At 35.0% G+C, this 20,483-nt stretch overlaps 3 protein-coding genes across 3 annotated transcripts; 2 read left to right on the forward strand and 1 right to left on the reverse strand.

Annotated features, from left to right (window-relative positions):
* The first annotated feature begins 3,711 nt into the window (after window positions 1-3,711).
* LOC133703422 (ketol-acid reductoisomerase, chloroplastic) lies at window positions 3,712-7,873 on the forward strand. The gene is made up of 10 exons (XM_062127911.1): window positions 3,712-4,069; window positions 4,263-4,355; window positions 4,584-4,649; window positions 4,759-4,899; window positions 5,671-5,898; window positions 6,020-6,137; window positions 6,223-6,362; window positions 6,476-6,643; window positions 6,822-6,977; window positions 7,235-7,873. Exons 1-10 carry the CDS (start codon window positions 3,782-3,784, stop codon window positions 7,601-7,603), a joined length of 1,767 nt encoding a protein of 588 aa, XP_061983895.1. The 5' UTR covers window positions 3,712-3,781; the 3' UTR covers window positions 7,604-7,873.
* A 1,044-nt stretch (window positions 7,874-8,917) lies between these two features.
* LOC133703503 (vesicle-fusing ATPase-like) lies at window positions 8,918-18,280 on the forward strand. The gene is made up of 21 exons (XM_062128076.1): window positions 8,918-9,239; window positions 9,632-9,728; window positions 9,812-9,893; window positions 10,006-10,056; window positions 11,015-11,185; window positions 11,717-11,871; window positions 11,957-12,065; window positions 12,631-12,730; window positions 12,812-12,867; window positions 13,552-13,617; window positions 13,745-13,827; window positions 14,186-14,319; window positions 14,513-14,723; window positions 14,984-15,115; window positions 15,213-15,273; window positions 15,371-15,430; window positions 15,683-15,741; window positions 15,847-15,934; window positions 16,601-16,723; window positions 17,285-17,350; window positions 17,908-18,280. The coding sequence occupies exons 1-21, from the start codon at window positions 9,065-9,067 to the stop codon at window positions 18,049-18,051; spliced, it is 2,223 nt and encodes a 740-aa protein (XP_061984060.1). The 5' UTR covers window positions 8,918-9,064; the 3' UTR covers window positions 18,052-18,280.
* A 59-nt stretch (window positions 18,281-18,339) lies between these two features.
* On the reverse strand, window positions 18,340-19,148 carry LOC133703504 (uncharacterized). Its single transcript, XM_062128077.1, has one exon. The coding sequence runs from the start codon at window positions 18,981-18,983 to the stop codon at window positions 18,543-18,545; it is 441 nt and encodes a 146-aa protein (XP_061984061.1). The 5' UTR covers window positions 18,984-19,148; the 3' UTR covers window positions 18,340-18,542.
* Window positions 19,149-20,483: the final 1,335 nt, after the last annotated feature.

Below are 20,483 nucleotides of genomic sequence, written 5' to 3' on the forward strand. Positions count from 1 at the left end.
TCAATCAGAGACAAAGCTCAAGTTACTAATTGAGGCCCTAGTCATATGTCGAGTTGACCTAACTTGATATAAAAATAAAAAAAGGTTATTATTATAGTTTTAAAATTTGATTCATAGGTTGACCTGAATCCACATAATAATACAAAAGGTTATTATTATATTTTTAAAAATCAATTCGGGGGTCGATCCGAAATAAGGTTCAAGTCACGAATGGGGTTCATCATTGACCTAGATTAACATAAGAACAAGAGTGATTATTATCATAATTTTAAAACTTGATTCAGAAGCTGACTCGGAGTAATGATCTAGTCACATGTCACGAAGGTCAATCGGGGTTAACCTAAGTCAACATAAGAATAAAAATAGTTATTATCATAATTTAAAACTCGATTCGAAGGTCAACACGAGACAAGACCTAAGTCATGGATTAGGTAGGTCAACTTGAGTTGACATGAGTCAATATAAGGATAAAAGTTATTATTGTTATAGTTTTAAAATTGGACTCAGGGTCAACCAAAACCAAACCCAAGTCACAAGTTAGGTGGGTCAACCCGAGTTGACCCGAGATAACATATGAATAAAAATGGTTATCATCATAGATTTAAAACCTGGTTGACCCCGAAAGTCAGCCCGAAACAAAGTTCAAGTCATATATTAGGAAGGTCAACTTAGTTGACCCAAAAAGAAATTTAAATAATCAAAGCAATTTGTTTTGACAAAAAAAATTAAAAAAAGTCAACAATTTTTTAACCCGTGTTTTATCCCAGTTTAACTTGGATTTTTACCGGGTCAAGTCGAGTCAATTCATGCTTTATTTTTTTCTTAAATTCAGACAAGTCCAAGCCTCATGCCAGTTTGATTCTGAGTCAATTTGCTAGGTCAGTCATGGTTTTATAACCGGGTTATTCTAATATTAAAAAAAAATTAAAACAACTTGTTTTGAAAAAAAAATTAAAAAAGTCAACAAGATTTTTACTCGTGTTTTATCCCAGTTTAACTTGGGTTTTTAACTGAGTCAGGTCAAGTTAATCCATACTCTGTTTTTTTTTAAATTCTAACCAATTTAAACCCTAGTTTTATAATCAGGGTTGTTATAATATTATTAATTTCAACACTTAATATAAAGTAAAGTTAAAAAATAATATCTAATTATTTTTTTAAATATATAAGTTTGGCAATAATACATATTAAGGGTAAAATATATTTTTTTATATTTGATTATATCTTGTCCCCCATAACCAAATACAATACAGAGACAATCAATTTATCTTGTACACAACTACCAAACACAATTATGTTTTATTTTCTTTTATGTCTTCATTATCTCTATCTTTTTTGTTTCGAAACAATAATCAAATACTATAACATTGTTTAGCTTTAGAAGAGCATGGTAAAAGCCATTTAAAATAGCCAAATTATCAATATAATATTTTAAATAATGTAATTTTTTTTCTCATGTGTTATTATGATAAGAAAATGATGTTTTAACAAGTTGTTTTGTATTTTACATGGAAATGGGAAAATGGAAGTTTAAAGGGATAAAAAAAAATTTCTCTCTATTTTACAGCTTTATTTAAAAAGAAAAATGTAGGACAAAAGGGATTTTAACATCCCTTTTACCTATCCCGTTAAAGATTAAAAAATAGTTGAAGACTAGTCATTTTAGTTGTTACTAGTATATTAGCCCGTGCTCTGCAGAAGGTCAATATCAACTTTTTTAAAAAATATAAAAAAGATATTTAGTATATAGAGAATGTTTTAAGCATCTTGGGTCTGATAATCATGCAAGACTCAAGTGAATTGGGTCTAACATCCAATACAGACCTAAGAACCTTGGGTCCGGCTCTTGGATGTGTCAACCATGCAAGACCCAAAGCTTTTGAGTCTGGCGCTTGGGTCTTGCATGGCTGCCAAACCCAAGAGAATTTGGTTTAACAACCATGTCAAATCCAAAAGCTTTGGGTTTGACAGATATTCTAGACTCAATTTTCTTGGGTCTGACGAACATGCATGGGTGTTAAACCTCACTTGGGTTTGGCACTAAACAGGGTTGTCAGACCCAATTTGTCAACTCCATATAGTAGAACGCTTGACTTATATTGAAGAATTTTTTCAGCAATTTCAATTTGAAAATTGTTTTTGCTACAAACCAAAGATTGAGCTGACAAATAGAGATATGTATTAATATTAAGATATTTGATTGTTTCATGTAATGAGCTTTTAAAAAATTATTTAATTATACAACAAAAAAATTGTTACATGTAAGAAAGTAATTATTTTAACTTTCATTTAGCATAAATATTGTTTTTATTTTTTAAGTTAAGAGAATTATAATACAGTGAAATGCACTTGCAACATTATTATATTTTTTATACTAATTTAAAAATTAACTTGATATTCTACACGCGATGTTACATTAACAACTTTTTTTGTATTCATTAACGTATATAATCCTCATTTTATTTGTTATATATAAGTATCAATTTTTTTTATATTTATATTTTTTTTATGTTAAAGTACGCTAACAAAACCTACATGTTTATCCTTTCCCATAAAAAAAATTATCCAACACAATTTTTTTTTTGTATTTATTGACATAATTCATGGATAATTCTTAATTTATTTAATTTAATACATGCACAAATTTCTCAATTTATGATCTCAATTGCTTTTTAAATACATTGAAAAAGCTTGCACATTAATTATTTTTTTGCTGAAAAACAAGTATACAATTCATGGTAAGTAAAGCGTAGATCAAATAACTAATGCATGTTTACATGGTATTGCTAAATACTTTTAGGAAAAATTACTTTGGTCCTTTTATAGTTTAATTATAATTTTTTACTCTGTCTTTATTATTTTAGAATTTACTGCATAATACTTTATATCAACATAAAAAAAGAAAATTATAAAAAATAAAGTGAAAAAACAACTAAACTATAAAAGAGTAAGATAATTTTTCCTTGATGAGATACCTTTTATATATTCAAGTAATACACATAGCATCATATAAATTATCTTTAAAAATATGTAAAATAGATGGATTATGTCAATTATGTTTTATATTTAATAAAATTTAAAAAGTTGAATAAATCTAAAATAATAAAAAAGTTACTTTCTCAAAGTTCCCTAAAGATAAAAAAAAATGGTTCGATATTTCTAAATAAAATAGACGAAAATCAATCTTAAAGAAAAAGCTAAATAGGTAATGTCAATTATAGAGTTTTTTTCCCATCAAGTTTGTAATTAAAAATCATTTTTAATGTATCTTATAAAATTATTTATTTGCTGGTATAAATCATATATAGATAAAAATAAAAATTAATTTCATGAATAAAAATTACTTGAAAAAAAAACATACACAATTAGCATTCATATTCAACATTGAGACTTGATAGAAGTCAAATGTTGGGTTAATAAAACAAATTTAGAGAAAACATGATTAAATTTAAATAAGAAATCAAATTAAAAACATAAAACCAAACACAATTAATGATTTTACTTAAATAAAAAACAATCCAACTTACGTATATGAAAGACAGCATAATAAAATATATGGAAAATAATAGCCTGAAAAAATAAAAATAAAAATTCAAGAAGGAAAATTCTGAATAATAAAAAAAAGAAGCAAAGGACTGTTCACACCACACACCAGTCCACACACCACACACCACACGTCCACACGAACCAGCATACGAACCAGCATTTAAAAGCGAAGTCATTTTAGAACTCTGCTCCTCTTCTCCACATTTCCCTTCTCCAACTCTCTCACTGAAAACAGATGGCGGCGGCTACATCCTTCTCCAATACCCTCACCACTCCAACCCCTTCAAAAACCCTAAAGCCTGCATCTTCAAGATCGCTGCTATGTAACAGCAATTTAGGGTTTTCATCATCACTCTCTTCTAAGACCTTCAAACCACTCAAAGCCAGCAGTGGTAACATCTCTGCTGGAGTTTTGGGTGCTAAGATGGTCTCGTCGGTTCCCAGTGTGAAACCCATGATCTCTCTTGATTTTGAGACCTCTGTGTTTAAGAAGGAGAAGGTCTCTCTTGCTGGTCACGATGAGGTATTTACTTTATGTTGGATTTATTTTCTAATTTTCAGTTTGAATGTAAATAAGATCTTGAGTATTTTGACTTGGTTAAGAAAGATAAGATTTTTTTTTGCTGTGTTGTTTTTTAGAGTGGTAAAGAGAGGTTTTATATGCTGTATTATGTTGTTATGGTTATTGATAGTGTTGTTTTGTGGATTTTGTGTAGTACATTGTGAGAGGAGGGAGGGATTTGTTCCACCTGCTGCCTGATGCATTTAAGGGGATTAAGCAGATTGGCGTTATCGGTTGGGGTTCCCAGGTGAATATTCTCTGTTCTTTATGTTTTTTTTTGTTAATTTTAGTTTTTGTGTAAGTTGCCTTAAATTTGAAGTATTGGATTTGTATAAATTGGCTATATTTGTGCAAAACTTGTACACATCATTTATGCCATTATCTGACTTTTGCTAGATAATCAATGATTTTTTATGTGCTTTAGTTTGGAATGCTTAACATTAGTTGCTAAACAATGATCCCTTGTTCCTCTTAGGGTCCTGCTCAAGCTCAGAATCTGAGGGATTCTCTTGCTGAAGCAAAGTCTGATATTAAAGTCAAGGTAATTTGCACTTTGTTCTTATGTTCTGTTCTAGGTAGCTGTTTAGCAAAAAGCTTGTTTGATTGATTTTCTTGGCTGTATATTTGTATTGCTGCTTTGAATGATGCAGATTGGATTGAGGAAGGGCTCTCGTTCCTTTGCTGAAGCTCGTGGTGCTGGTTTTACAGAAGAAAATGGGACTCTAGGTGATATATGGGAAACCGTTTCTGGCAGCGATCTAGTATTGCTACTGATTTCTGATGCTGCACAGGTTTGTTTATTAGTTCTGTTTGCGTTTGTACTTCTGAAGATTTTTGGTTCCAATTTTAAGATTGTTTCTTTGTGTTTTCCTGTTTTTTGTTTTCTTTTAATTAGTGGGTTTGGAGGTTTTGGTAAAAATAAAAATGTATAAAATTTGATATGTAACATACCGGTTCTTCGTTGTGTGGAAAAATAAGCCAGAGAAAGATCTAGCATGTCTATAAAGCTACTCCATTCTGTTTCTCATTACCCTTTTTATGTAATCCTTGCAATATAGTGAAAAAGTAGTCAAATGTGCATCTTCTCCTTTGACATTCTGTTTTGTATGTGAGGATAAGATGACAGTTGGTTTTTTACAACGAGTATGACCCAGAATCTTCAAGCAAACACTTTTGGGAAGTTAATTTCATAATCATGTCTTGGGGACTGCTCTTAAGTGCTCTGCATGTGGTAAATATTTTGTATCGAGGTGATATGGTGAATTAGGAAGGGAATGACAATGCTTCAGCTTTTTTCTTCCCGAGAACATCATCTGTAGCTGTTTTTTTGGCTATCTTTTTTTGTCCTGTACTTTTTGGTAAACTAGAGGGATGGTGAAAGCTATCAAGTTTTTAAGAGTAAATCTTTTTTTTTCAAGTCAATGAAACAACACTTTTGTAGTTTATGGGCTGTCACATATAGTTCCTTATTTTTTTGTGGTTGATGATTACCTATTACATTTTCTGTCTTGTGTCTGTCAATGTTTTCCTCTTTACAATTACAGTTTCATCTCTTGCAACAGGCAGATAACTATGAGAAAGTCTTCTCTCACATGAAGCCAAACAGCATTCTTGGGCTTTCCCATGGATTTCTTCTTGGGCATTTGCAGTCAACGGGACTTGATTTTCCAAAGAACATCAGTGTCATTGCTGTTTGCCCCAAGGGAATGGGTCCTTCTGTGAGGAGACTCTATGTTCAAGGCAAAGAGGTCAATGGTGCTGGAATTAATTCCAGTTTCGCAGTCCACCAGGTTCTTTCTGCCCCTGCCCCTGCCCCTACACACGCGCGCACACACAAAAGATCCATCTGTTTTAATTAGGGGTTATTTCATTTCACTAACTCTTCATATTTTTATTCTTTTCTGTGTACAGGATGTTGATGGTAGAGCCACTGATGTTGCCTTGGGATGGTCTGTTGCCCTTGGTTCACCTTTCACATTTGCCACTACACTAGAGCAGGAATACAAGAGTGATATCTTTGGGGAGAGGGGTGAGTTTAGTTCCTTATTCCTTATTCTGTTATTATTTTGCTACTTTTCTTGCTTGATACCTGACTTTTCTTTATTGGTTTGCAGGCATTTTGCTTGGTGCTGTTCATGGAATTGTGGAGTCCTTGTTTAGACGGTACACTGAAAATGGAATGAGTGAAGATGAGGCCTACAAGAATACTGTTGAGTGCATTACTGGAACCATATCAAGGACCATATCAACCAAGGTGCATAATAAATTCAGACTCTCCTGCTACCAAACAGTTGTCTGCGTCAATTTATTTAATCAGTGAAGCCAGGGATCAGTAGCCTAATTGATTTCATTTCTTTGTTTCAACAGGGCATGCTGGCTGTTTACAATTCCTTGTCTGCAGAAGGCAAAAAGGAATTCGAGACTGCTTACAGTGCCTCGTTTTATCCCTGCATGGACATCTTGTATGAGTGCTATGAAGATGTAGCCTCTGGAAGTGAGATTCGCAGTGTTGTCCTGGCTGGACGTCGCTTTTATGTATGTTCACTCTTTCTGTTGCGCCCACCATACTGAAATGCTATGGAAACTATTTTTTAACTTGGAATTTGGGAACTGATATCTTCTTTTACATCTATGTTGAAGTTATGATCTCTTTGTTCCCATAGATGAAGAGACTTGAAGCTTGTTTTATTGTGATGTGCTATTCCTTTTACAGGAAAAGGAAGGTCTACCAGCTTTTCCAATGGGTAAAATTGATCAGACACGCATGTGGAAGGTTGGTGAGCGAGTCCGGGCTGCCCGGCCAGCTGGGGACTTAGGTCCATTGCATCCATTCACTGCTGGTGTCTATGTGGCACTAATGATGGCTCAGGTACTTTGCTCTTGTTCTGAGTATGTTAGGACAACAAAATGTTGAATACTGTGAAAGCATGGTATTTACTTGAATTTTGTATTCATAGAAGCTGGGCTTGTTTGATTTATGAATTTGAACACGAATGAATGATTAATTTCTTTCTGTGAAATCTAATTTAAGTTTCACCTGGTGAAACTGGAGAAAGAAGCTCATAGTAGTTGGTGCTCTATTGTTTTTCGCTTTTCTGCTGTCTAATATCTATTGCTTCTTTCCAGATTGAAATATTGAGGAAGAAAGGCCATTCTTACTCTGAGATCATTAATGAAAGTCTGATTGAATCTGTGGATTCCTTGAATCCATTTATGCATGCCCGTGGAGTTTCTTTTATGGTTGATAACTGCTCAACCACAGCAAGATTGGGATCAAGGAAATGGGCTCCTCGTTTTGACTACATCCTCACCCAGCAGGCCTTGGTAGCGGTAGACAACAGTACTCCCATCAACCGTGACCTCATCAGCAACTTCTTTTCAGATCCAGTGCATGGAGCCGTTGAAGTCTGTGCCCAATTAAGACCCACAGTTGACATTTCCGTGCCAGCAGATGCTGACTTTGTGCGACCTGAGCTCCGCCAATCTAGCAACTGAGATTCAAAAGGAGAACCTTTAGCTTGAAATAACCAGGAGAATTTTTCCATATTTGGTCTGATGGAGAAGCTCCCATGAGTAGCAGAGTGTAGTTGTATTATGAACTCCTAGTGTGAGCTTAGTATTGTCTGTCTGTCTGTCTGTCTGTCTTGTTCTGCATTAAAACGAGTATGTATTTTTGTCATGTCAGCATCTAAAGAGTATGCACTTTTATGAGCAACTTAGTTGCCTTTCCACTCTGCAGAAGTGAAATCTAGTTCTGTAGTGATATATGGAAAGTACCTAGCATCAGAGTATCCACATAGTACAATTGGAATGCGGGAGAAAAGGGAGGTCGAACATACATGCTATGACAGTAGGAGTCTAGGAGAGATGCACTCTTCTTACTGATTTTGTCTCCACTCGCTGCTTAGGCACTAAAACGTGGGATGATAATTACAATCACCTCTAAACATGCAATCGAAGCAGACGTGTAATGTGGTTGGTTTCAAATCTCCGTTGTTGCAGTGTTGAGAATACAACCAGACGTCCGATGTTCAAGAGTGAGATTATAGGTGGGAAAGAGGGTGCACTGCCTAGTACCTGGTAGGTAAATTTGGAAAATAAAAGCTTTAGCTCGATACTATTTCCTCTGTGCCAAATGGGTTCATCCATGGCGTGTAACTTTGGAAAAAGAAAAGCTTTATCTTGAGACTACTTTCTCTGTGCCAAATGGGTTCATCCATGGCATGAAATCAGATTGTCCCACAGCCAATTTTGTGAACGACGAAGAACTCATCCAATCTAAACTATGTCTCTGTATCGGAACAGCTTTTAAATGAAAAGCACGCAAGTCTTCATTCTCTTGTCATGAATGCATGGCATAAGCTTTCACATCTGTTTCTAACGAGATCAATTCCGTTGGGGAGGTAAATTAAGGGTGAACCTCAAATATGCCCCCTATTATAAATACATTCTTGATTTGGTCCCTGATTTATGGTTGAATTGGATTTCCAAATTCTAACTTGAGTCGTTTGTCCATTTTTAAAATGGATTCCATTCAAATTGCATGTTATGCATATAAATGATGTTGATTTGTTTGAAGCTTGATTTTGTTTTTCCGTCAATATTTGCTAAGAGTTCAAACATAAAACTCAAAGGAGAATTTTTGAAACCTTTGAAAACTCAGTTGGAACAAAAAAACTTTAAGGGACTCAATTGATGTTTGGGTTTTAATTTGGGGGATTGATTTGAAATTTGGCCAAAAATGAAAAAAGAGAGAAAGACTTCAATAGTTCAATGCATTTAAAAGTCTTAAGACACGTAAACCGGCAATTACAGACCCTCCGATTTCATTTTCTTCGGTCTCTCCCGCCCTTCCTTACTTGTATATATACACCATCATCATCACCTTCATTTAATATCTTTCCATTTCTATTTTTTTTATAAATAATTAAAAAACAGATCTTAGAAGAATCGAAAATGGCGAGTCGGTTCGGTTTCCAATCGTCGACAATGATCGTGACGAACACACCGGGGGCAGATCTCGCACTCACAAACCTCGCTTACTGCTCACCCTCCGATCTCCACAACTTCGCCGTCCCTGGAACCAAGCTCTTCTTAGCTTTAGTCGCTGACTCCTTCGTTCTATCTCTTTCATATCCTTTACGTATTTATACATTCATCTCGATTTCAATTTTGACTGCATTCGTATTTTCATTAATTTGATCATTAAGTTTTGATATTGTTAATAATTAGGTTTTATTTTGTTTTGTTTGCTCAAATCTACATGATGATCAAACAGAGAATTAGCCGACTTAATCTTCTTGTTTATTGTGATAATCTTTTTTGTTAGTTTAAGTAAATAATCGCATTACCATTATTAGTTATTGTTGGTAAAAAGTCTATGGTTTTAAATTTATTCTTTCTCTTTTGATGTCCGGCGAGTGACAAATGAGAAAATTTAAATGTGCGTGATCGTGTGTTGTAACAATTTTAGTTAGTTCTTTGTTGAAGTAATCATAATTTGGTGGCCTTAACTAAGAGTTACTCCTCATGAAAATATTCGTACTGGCCAAATTGCGCTGAATTCGATTCAGAGAAGGCATGCGAGGGTTTCATCTGGTGATACGGTATCTGTGCGCAGGTTGATTTGTTTTTTGTTTTTTATTTTTTTTCCTGTTCTTACGAATTGCAGTTTCTAATTGTTGGCTGGGTCAAATTTCTTAGGTTTATCCCTCCTGAAGATTTTAACCTTGCATTATTAACACTTGAGTTGGAATTTGTGAAGAAAGGGACAAAAAATGAACAGGCAAGTAGATTGGAAGTCCTGATCTTTTGATTATGGCGGCATTAAACTTTGTGCTGTTTTAGGACGGGTGGCAGGATTAAGGGATTCTCGTGTTTTTTTTTTTTTTTTGTAGATTGATGCTGTTATTCTGGCCAACCAACTTAGGAAAAGGTTTGCTAAACAGGTAGAGATTTGTGTCCCCTACCTGTTGTATATGATTGAAAATATTTCTTAGTTGCAGTCAGGTTTATTTTGATTGGATTTTTACTGTTAATCTAGTAATTTGCATCATCAGTGATTGGAAAATGCCTTGAAGTAATCGAACTCTTCCTTTTTATGTGTTGGAATCACGAGTTTCATTTTGTTTCTTCTGATTTTTCTTGCAAAACAAAAACTGGTTATTTGAAGCTTGCTGGTTGAGACTACATGTGATTAATTGTAGAAAGAATACAGGATTGGTGACACATTACTTTTGATCAATTTGAACTTAAAAAATGAACACTTGGATAAGATCAGACATGCTTGCTTGTACGATATCATGTGAATTTGACTTTTTTTGTGATGCCCATCTCTCTCTTGTGCACGCACTTTTCTCATGCGCATTTCTTTTCCATCTAAGGTAGCATTCAATGCAAGGTTAAAAATTGGAAGGGAAGTTCTTACAAGTGTAATCATTACAAAAGTAATTTAGAGGACGTAGAAGTTAGTTTTAAGGAGGTTTGGTGAATTCATAAATTGAAGGGTAAATTGTTAGTGATAGGAGAGAAAATAATTAAAATATTACTAATGATTTGAGAGAGAGAAATAAAAAATTATCTGGGTGTCTGTTAAGATCAAAAGAAGAGAATGAAAAGAAATAATCTTGCTCGTGAGGTTAAAATTTTATCCTCCACGCTTGCAGGGTAAAACTTAACCTCTAAAGGCATCAAGATGGGGGTAATAATTATCCCTCTCAATGTTTCACCTTTCCCATTAAAGGAAACCAATCTAACTTAAATACAAAAAAGGGCAATTTTTAACCTCATTACCTCTGGGCCAGATATATCCTGATCAGTTATATCTGACTGAGATTTCCATTTTTTATTTTGATCTATTATTTGCATATTGTGCTTGAGGCATGGAATTTGACTTTTTGTATACAGGTTATGACATCTGGGCAAAAAGTAACATTTGAGTATCACGGAAACAATTACATATTTACAGTCACTCAAGCTGCTGTGGAGGGGCGAGAAGATTCTAAAGATGCTGAGAGAGGAATGATTTCAAGTGACACGTACATTGTCTTTGAAGCATCAAATTCTAGTGGCATAAAGGTCAAATTTTGATATTTGTGTTGTGAGCTTGCCTTTTATTCTCCATGTGGCTTAGGACAAACCACCTATCTGTGGATTTTAATCATCTTAAAAAATTGTTCTTGGAAACGTGAATAGATGATGACCTGCTTCTTTTCAACTTTTGAATTGTTGTTCACTATAACGTGTATGCCATTTTAAACTGTATTTTCTTTTCTTTTATAAATAAATCTAACTAGAGGTAAATTGTAATGGTTTTTGACATGGATACTTCCATGGTTGTGTCAGTCTAATCTATGAAATGGTATCATCCTAGATTGCACAGAATTTGCACCTGGTAAATGCTCAGCATTACCAAACTTGATGGTGAATGTGTGTTTGATGCCATGTTATTGCAGACATCTGTGACAATTGAATCTATTTCCTTTGACTGTCCTTATTGCCCGGTCCTCTTTAGGAAAGTATTCCTCTAATCTGACATGCTGATCATAATTATAACTTGATGAAACGATTGAAACTTTATGGATTTTATTTACATGTATTGTCACGCAGATTGTCAATCAGCGTGAAGCTGCCAGTAGCAACATCTTTAGGCAAAAGGAGTTTAATCTTCAGTCACTAGGTATAGGTGGTTTGGGCGCAGAATTTGCAGATATATTTCGAAGAGCTTTTGCCTCTCGTGTTTTCCCACCTCACGTGACAAGCAAGTAATGCAGTTAACTCTTCAAGTTATACTGATCCAATTTGGGATATGCACATGTTCTTGCTGTTAATAAGCATTTGATTTTCCAGATTGGGGATCAAGCATGTAAAGGGTATGCTGCTTTATGGGCCTCCTGGCACAGGAAAAACTCTCATGGCTCGTCAAATTGGAAAAATGTTGAATGGGAGGGAGCCAAAGGTTTGGAATTGATTTCACAGTTTTTTTCTTTGCATGGGTGTGCGTGTGTTTGTTGGTCTGCTAGAAGGAAAAGAATATTTGACCTTTTGCTGCTAGTGTCATCTGAAATTTGCTTTTACTTTTAATATTTATGCCTATCTAAACACCTGAGATTTCTATTTCATTTTATGTGTGGGAAGTTGGACAAACATATTAACATTGATGCTTTATAACACTTAGTATTCCTGTTTATGACTGATGTTCTAATATAATCGAGCTTTGTGCTATGTTTTGGTAAGCAGTACAATACGGCTGGTTTACTTGTGTGTTCAGTGGAATGCTATATTTCAGGATCTTATAAGCCATCCATCTTAGTTAATAGTTATGATGTATTTCTACCCTGTGTGAACCTTTTGTGGTTATGGTTTTACTTTTGAATTACATCTTATACTTTTTATGTTAAGGTTCAGATTCAAGTGTGAAATAGTATATTGTAATGGAACATCAGTAATAAATATGTGCCTGTTATTGTTAATTACTGTTTAATGTCAATGTGTGATTTCTTTGTTTGGTAACACTGCACTAGATTGTTAATGGCCCTGAAGTCCTAAGCAAATTTGTCGGCGAGACTGAAAAGAATGTTAGAGACCTGTTTGCTGATGCTGAAAATGATCAAAGGACCAATGGTAAGGGACCTCTTTGAACCACAATATGATTTTAGATATTTTCTCCATGATGCTAATGCCACCACTACTTTCACTTTTCAGGGGACCAAAGTGATTTGCATGTAATAATCTTTGATGAAATTGATGCCATATGCAAGGTATGAGATTTCTAAACTCTTTGTTACCATTTATGCAAGTAGATTTTATTGCCTATGTTATATAGCAATTATTCTACTTTTTCAACCCCGCCACTGTCCTGGATGGGAGAGCCATTTTTAAGCCAATTAGTACTCATCTAATGGTGATTGAAAGTGTGTTTTTGATCCTGGTTTTGGTGGTTGGTAAAGTCTTTTGCAGTTATCTTTCAAATATAGTGAGAAAATGGTAATGATATCCCTGAGTAATGGTTAGCTAATCTTCAATCTAAGGGTAGATTGTTAACATCTGTTCTGAAAAGAAGAAAAGTAGACGAGAATAAAAAGTGACAGAAAAGCACTGTTGAAAAGCCAATTAAGTGCACTGATAGTTTGGGGAGGGATTTTATTAAAAAGAATATTATTCAAGCACCTTTAGATGAGAGAGGCATTTTTATCAAGTAAATATATTGTGTTACCTAGGAAAGATGTACCAACTTTGATTGTGGTTCTCTTCATGTATGTGTATATGTTAATGGCAAAAACTTGAAGCAAGCACACATTTCTGGCATAGTAGCTTTTGTTCTAATGATAATCTGTCAGTGATGCAATGCTCATTAGTGTCCATGTATGTTGGAATTGAGGCTGTCGGCATACATTATAAAAACGATAACAGAAGACATGCATGTTTTATTTTTGTTTTTGCAGTCAAGAGGATCAACTCGAGATGGTACTGGAGTCCATGATAGCATTGTGAACCAGCTTCTTACAAAGGTTGGTGAAGAGTTCTCAGTGCTTTCTGAACATTCGAGAAAATAAAATAATTTTCCTCAGCCCTTGTAATCTGCTTAAAATGCTTTGTGATTCCATCGGCATGACTAAGAGACTGCTTGCTTTTCAGATAGATGGTGTGGAGTCCCTGAATAATGTTTTACTTATTGGAATGACCAATCGAAAGGATTTGCTTGATGAAGCGCTTTTGAGGTTACTGCCTTTCTCCTTTTCTGTTACTCTCATGTAAAACAGTGTCCCATTTTATTGCAATTGCGTATAGTGGAAGCATGGGTTGCAAATAATAGAAAAAGTTGAAGTGTAATTAGTTGATTGAATTAAAATGTGAGAGATGAACTCTAGTTAGTTTTTGGAACTCATGGAGATTATGATGATTTAAATCGAGAACAGTAATGCAGGATGCAAAGAGTGTAGATAAATATAATTTATTCTGAAAAATACAAGAAATTTGAACTCTTTTCTCCCCACTATTTTTTAGCTTATGACAACAAAGCTTCTACTTGAACAAATATCCTTTCATCTTCAAACATTTTGATTTTGTGATTTGTAGGCCAGGACGATTGGAGGTTCAAGTTGAGATAAGCCTTCCTGATGAAAATGGTCGGCTGCAGATTCTTCAAATTCATACAAACAAGATGAAAGAGAATTCTTTTCTATCTCCCGATGTAAATCTTCAAGAGCTTGGTATGTACTCTCACACAGTGATTTTGTGTGGGGGGGGGGGCAGGGGTGCGAATGTGGAAGGGGTGCGGTAGGAGGGTGGAATGAGGGTTTATGTCCTGCCATATCATATTTGTTGGTGAAGTCATTTATCTTCAAAACTTTGTTAATGGGACTGACCGAGTAAAGTTTATAAAATTGATTTATTTGTGTACAGCTGCTCGTACAAAAAATTACAGTGGAGCAGAACTTGAAGGTGTAGTGAAAAGTGCAGTATCATTTGCTTTGAATCGACAACTAAGTCTAGATGATCTTACCAAGCCAGTAGATGAAGAGAGTATTAAAGTAACTATGGATGACTTTCTGCATGCACTCCATGACATTGTTCCAGCATTTGGAGCCTCCACTGATGACCTTGAACGATGCAGGTAGAGTTAGAAATTTTCTACTTGAAATCATACATTATTTTTAATTCAGGCTTTCAAAAAGTGTTGACAATTGTTTGAATCTCAATTTACCCCCACAATTCTGGATGCAAAGCTCTTGGTATTAGGAGCTAAATTTTCTGTGGTGGATAAGAGCTTAAATAATTATATTATAGCTAGGCATGGTTGGTTGTGTGAAAGTAGAAAATGTAATCCCACTCAAATATAAATGCCTAAATTGTGCCACGTAACATGACTTGTAGACTTAATGGCATGGTGGACTGTGGTGATCGACACAAGCATATTTATCAGAGAGCTATGCTACTGGTGGAGCAAGTTAAAGTTAGCAAGGGAAGTCCAATGGTTACTTGCCTTCTGGAAGGCCCAAGTGGCAGGTAAGAACTTTCCCTTCCGTTTTACATTTCCCTTTTCATTTGGGTCACCTAATCTCCTTTATTGTCAGTTTTTTGAATGTTACTCTCTTGTGTACAGTGGTAAAACTGCATTGGCAGCTACTGTTGGCATCGACAGTGATTTTCCATATGTCAAAATAGTGAGCTCTTTCCCCATAATGTACATCAATTTTCATAGCCACTCTAATACTGTATATTTTTGTTCTTAACACTTTTGAGTTTCCACTTATTTGATAGATCTCAGCTGAAACAATGATTGGTCTACAAGAGAGCACTAAATGCGCTCGGATTGTTAAGGTATGTCAATGGGAGGTTTATGTGCCCTTGAACAAAGCCCCTGATGGTACCCTGGGGTTTTATCATGCTTTTCATTTTTCCCTTTTAAATTGGAACTTGAACTTCTCCACACCCCAAAACTTGCTAACAAGCGTTATCAATCTATAATATATTTGTAACTCTGTATTTACTGTTCAGTTTCACCCGCAACTAGTACCACTTGCCTTTATAATGTAAAGAATTAAGCACTGGATAACTTGGTACTGTCCACAGGTGTTTGAGGATGCGTACAAGTCTCCTTTGAGCATTATAATTCTTGATGACATTGAGAGGTATCTACTTTGGAATTTACATGTTAACTTCGATCACTTGCTTAGGTCCTATGTTTTTATTTTAAATGAATATTCATGATGATCAGTTGATAATTGATGTTGCAGATTATTGGAGTATGTTGCTATTGGGCCTCGCTTTTCAAATATAATTTCTCAGACATTGTTGGTACTCCTCAAACGTCTTCCTCCCAAGGTTTTCTTTCTTCCCTTTCCCTTTTTTGGGCTATAGCTACTTTTGTGCATATTTTGTGGTAATGTGTTTTCTTGCGGCTCCAGGTAATATAACACTTGACTTCAGATATTATAAAATTAAGAGCAAAAAAAGTCCTCCTTCCATTCAGTGTTCTACAGTACTTTGTGCATAATACTCTCTGATTAGCCTTGGCACCTGGAACCTTCTGAATGGTCAAATAACTATATCCACGTAAGAAATGCTCATCAGTCTCTGTAAACCGCTGTTACTTTTTAGGCCAAAGTAGCACCTTTGGTTGATATGTCCCCAAAGAAAAAGTGGAAAATAGAGTAAATTATGGTCTGTATAGTTTCAACGAATTGAATTTCTTGGAGCATCAGTGAATAGTTTGGATTCATTTAATCTTGATATTGCCTATTTAGCTGTGAAGGAAGGGAAAAGGGATAAGAAGTTTACATGGGTACTGGATATAGGCTATTAATGCAATGGCTAAACTTATTTTCGTTCAGTACTAGTGACTGTTGAATTTCTTGGAGCATCAATGACGTTCGTGATTATTTAAGAATTATCTATCTTGGGACCTTTTTCTTCTTCACTTATTTGGTTAGTAGTTTTCCTGACCTTATTAAACCTGCAATTTTTATAATTCTTGAACTTCGCTTTCAGGGAAAGAGACTTCTGGTGTTAGGGACAACAAGTGAAGTAAGCTTCTTGGATTCAGTTGGTATTTGTGATGCTTTCTCTGTTACTTACCTCCTCCCCACGTTGAAGGCAGAGGATGCAAAGAAGGTAATATGGTCATTTGATGTACAACTTTTCATCCTTTTGCAGTTTAGTATTGTTTCCTTGGTCATTAATGGTAAGAGTATAAAGCATCTTTTTTTGTTTATGTTATTCATAATTAAGCATTTCTTGTAAACCAACAAAACTACTTGAGTTTTTGAATAAAGGTTTCTAATGGAATGATGAATGTGAAAGGTGTTTAAAGGGTTGCTGTCTTGTAGCTAGGATGGGGAATGGACACCATCTATTTATTTGTTTTTCGAACAAAAAGATTCATACAAATCTATTTCAAAGCTTTTAAGAACAGTTCTGGCTGGAAATAATTGATTTGTCTTAAGGACGTTGCTTGTAATGAATGATATATCTGGTCATTGCTGCTAAGAGATGTTTGGACAGCTCTATTCTCTATGGATGTCGTACTTGTTCTCAAGTCCCAACTCCCATCTCTCTATAATTTGTTTCCAGGATTCTGCATAGATAATTCAAACGCGAGCTCACATTTATTAGTTCCTCTGATAGTAAATACTTGACAGAACCTTTATGTTAATATGGTGCATTCCTCTCCAGGTATTGAAACAACTCAATGTTTTTGCTGAAGATGACATCAGTGCTGCTGCAGAAGCCCTGGATGATGTAAGATTGTCTACTGAAATGCTTATTTTATACTCAATTTTGCTGCCAAAACTGAGATCTGGTCAAGGAGAGATGAATTGCTCTTCTAACACTATTGGATGCCTCCCTTGTCAGTAGATTGGTCATTACATACTTGAATCGCGAATCATAACTAATTTCTGATGGAGGCTACTACATTCACGTATTCATCCATCAAGGGGTGTATTTTTGAGATCATGCCCTAGTCATATATGCAAATGATGGTTTAGGCTCTTAATTATTACCCCCTCGCTAGGAACTAAAATGACACGGTTTTTATGATTGTCTTTTCTGCAATCACAATATGGAATTGCTCAAGCCTGGCCAATCAATGGCATTTAAGCAATGATACGGTCATGGTATCTCACTGGAGAAATTTGTTTGATCGTTCTTGGGGTGAACCTGACTTCCGTTGAATAACGAATAACCATCTGGGATTTTCTTCCTATATTTTTTAATATTTAAATAGGTAAATCTATAGTTTTCTGCCTTAATATTCAATTCTAACCTCTTATCTTTCCTTAATCTCTCTTCATTAGATGACCATCAAGAAGCTCTATATGCTGATTGAGATGGCTGCCCAAGGAGAGCAAGGTGGAGATGCAGAGGCTATCTATTCCGGCAAAGAGAAGATTAAGATTGCACATTTTTACGATTGCTTTCAGGACATGGTGCGATTTTAGTTTGAAGCTCACTCGTTGACCTTGCCAAGAAAACATCCCCTCCCATTTTAATTTTTTTACCACATCCGTTGTGGCGATCTTTTGCTGTATATTTTTGGTAAATTTAGGTGTGTTTTACCCTGAGCTTTCGAGGCACTAAGGTTTGTATGAGGTTTGTAAAGTTTCAGATGAGTTTGAGAACAAGGTCGATGCATTTTGTATTGAAACCCACTGTTAAAGGTTTGCGCCACTTGCGTCTTGCTCATCACAATACATAAATAAATAAGTAAATAAATTCCCAGCTGCCCATGGAAAAATCAGGTGCTTCAATATAATAACAAGCTTTTCACAGTTCACACAGCAGAAGCCTAAGAGTTGTCCACTCGAGGACGAAGGGGTAGGGCGTGACTATACACATCACATCAAAAGGAAAATAACACTCCGTCGGAAAAGGGCAAAAAAGAAAAGAAAAGAAAACCCTAAATATGGAGATTAAAGAAAATAGTAGAGCCCTAATCGTACTTCTCGCTCCAAGAACAAACAAGAAATAAAACCCAAGAGAGAGCCAATAAGATATCACCAACTGTCTGTCTCAAACAAACCCAAGCCAACACCTCAACTCTCCTCTCAAAATTAACCCTCCAAAGAACCATGAAAACATGAAGAACAGCACACCCCTTTGCAAAGAAAGATTGAAACTCTCTATCCTTGACAAAGGAAACCATGAATATCAAGAACCCGATATCAAACAGAAGCAACCCGGAAAATGAATCGGAGGTCCGGATCAGGAGCTGGTCGTGTGGGGTCGACCCCATCAGCTTTGTGGCAGTTTCATTACCATGTGTGAAGGTGTAGATTTCCTTCATTTGGAACATCATGAGTGTTCCACTTGTTATGGCTATCAGGGAGTGTAGGATGCAGATCGTAGAGAAAGCTGACGAAGATGATGACATCTGAGGGCTGATGCTTTAATCAGACGGTCGTCGTTCGTTTGGGAATTTAGGCATGGTTTTAATTCTGAGGAGATGGGAAACAAAGGAACATGAAGAGAAAGAGTTCTCTTTGAGATACGGAGCAGAGTTTTGTCAGCAGGTTCGTGCGGGGGAGATAAATGGAGAATGTAGGTGTCTTTCTGTCAAGATAAGGATCTTGTGGGGCCCAAAATAGAGGACCGTTTGTCCTAATATTGGACACGTGTCATGTGTTTAGTCGCCCTGACGTAACATGACGACTGTGCATTAATTAATTAAAAGAAACTAAGCCGTCTGTTATTTTACTGTAGCATTTTGTAGTGTTTATTCTTTAACAAATACCGAGGATAATATTCGGTGTTTTTAAATCCGGACGGGGTCCACCCGGTTCAAGATTTAGGTCACGATTTTTTTTTTCACAATAGATTTTGAACCTCAGTAAGCTTTGAACATGTCGTCCGTCCCTTTGAAAAATTACAAAAATAAAAATAGGCCAAGAATATATGAGTTAAAAAATTTGATAAAAAAATTATTGAATCCAATTGAGCTCATGAGTCGGGTTATAGGTTTAACAAGTTAATTTACAACATCCAGGTTACTATTATTTTTTATTATTTAATTTTTTTCTTCCTCTTATTTTTTTTTTAAAATACAATTTCATCATTTGTTATCGGTTATTTATTTATTTTAGCTCAAGCCTGAAAGAATTCAATATCATCCTTTGTTATCAATGATGTATTTTTATGCACCACATGTTTATCATGATTTTTAAAAATTATCACGTGTTTTAATTATATAATTAAATAAAAAATAATTCATGGAACAAAGAATTTATTGAATTTGATGAAGTGCATAACTTGGGTCGCGAGTTTTCTTAGTTGATTCGAGTTCACTTTGTTTTTTAATTAAATTTTATTTTTTATTAATTTTATCCTTTAACATTAAATTAATTTAATATTAAATTTTTTAATTTTTTTTAAATTATTTTTATAAATTTCACGAATCAATTCATATTAATCTAATTAGATGAAATATTTTTCGATCTTAATATCAAATAAAATATTAGGTAAAAGTATCATTTTAAAAATCATATTTTTTAGAAAACAAGTCATCAATATCATAGATATTTGTTTTTGTACTTTAATATTTTTTTATTCAAATCCGCTGCGTAGTGCTAATGGTATTGTCTTGACTCTTTACAGAATTGGGGGGAAGGTCGGACTTCAGTGATGGGCCATGGCAGGCTAATTAGTAATTGATTACATACCCTAGTTAGCCCTAATTGGTTACTTAAAGCTTTGATTTCTAGTAGACTTCGTAGATGTAATTATGGCCTTTGAAAAAACAAATAAAAGCCAAGGTTTGTGAATGGAAATGGAATTGCCATTGGATGTAATCATCATGCCCTTTGAAAATGGAAATGCTAAGCATCGCTGGTAGATAGCGATTTTTTGGCCTTGAAGGGAGCTCGAGAAGCCTTTC

The sequence above is a fragment of the Populus nigra genome, chromosome 9, assembly GCF_951802175.1.
Source record: "Populus nigra chromosome 9, ddPopNigr1.1, whole genome shotgun sequence".
Taxonomy (NCBI): Eukaryota; Viridiplantae; Streptophyta; class Magnoliopsida; order Malpighiales; family Salicaceae; genus Populus; species Populus nigra.

Excerpts from the sequence above, each read along its gene's own strand:
- LOC133703503 (XM_062128076.1), top strand. The coding sequence starts at position 9,065 with ATGGCGAGTCGGTTCGGTTTCCAATCGTCGACAATGATCGTGACGAAC. Across the intron at positions 13,828-14,185 it reads CTTGATGAAGCGCTTTTGAG|GCCAGGACGATTGGAGGTTC; the intron begins GTTACTGCCTTT and ends TGTGATTTGTAG. Across the intron at positions 15,116-15,212 it reads CTGGAAGGCCCAAGTGGCAG|TGGTAAAACTGCATTGGCAG; the intron begins GTAAGAACTTTC and ends TCTTGTGTACAG.
- LOC133703504 (XM_062128077.1), bottom strand. The coding sequence starts at position 18,983 with ATGTCATCATCTTCGTCAGCTTTCTCTACGATCTGCATCCTACACTCC.
- LOC133703422 (XM_062127911.1), top strand. The coding sequence starts at position 3,782 with ATGGCGGCGGCTACATCCTTCTCCAATACCCTCACCACTCCAACCCCT. Across the intron at positions 4,070-4,262 it reads CTCTTGCTGGTCACGATGAG|TACATTGTGAGAGGAGGGAG; the intron begins GTATTTACTTTA and ends GATTTTGTGTAG. Across the intron at positions 6,138-6,222 it reads TGATATCTTTGGGGAGAGGG|GCATTTTGCTTGGTGCTGTT; the intron begins GTGAGTTTAGTT and ends ATTGGTTTGCAG.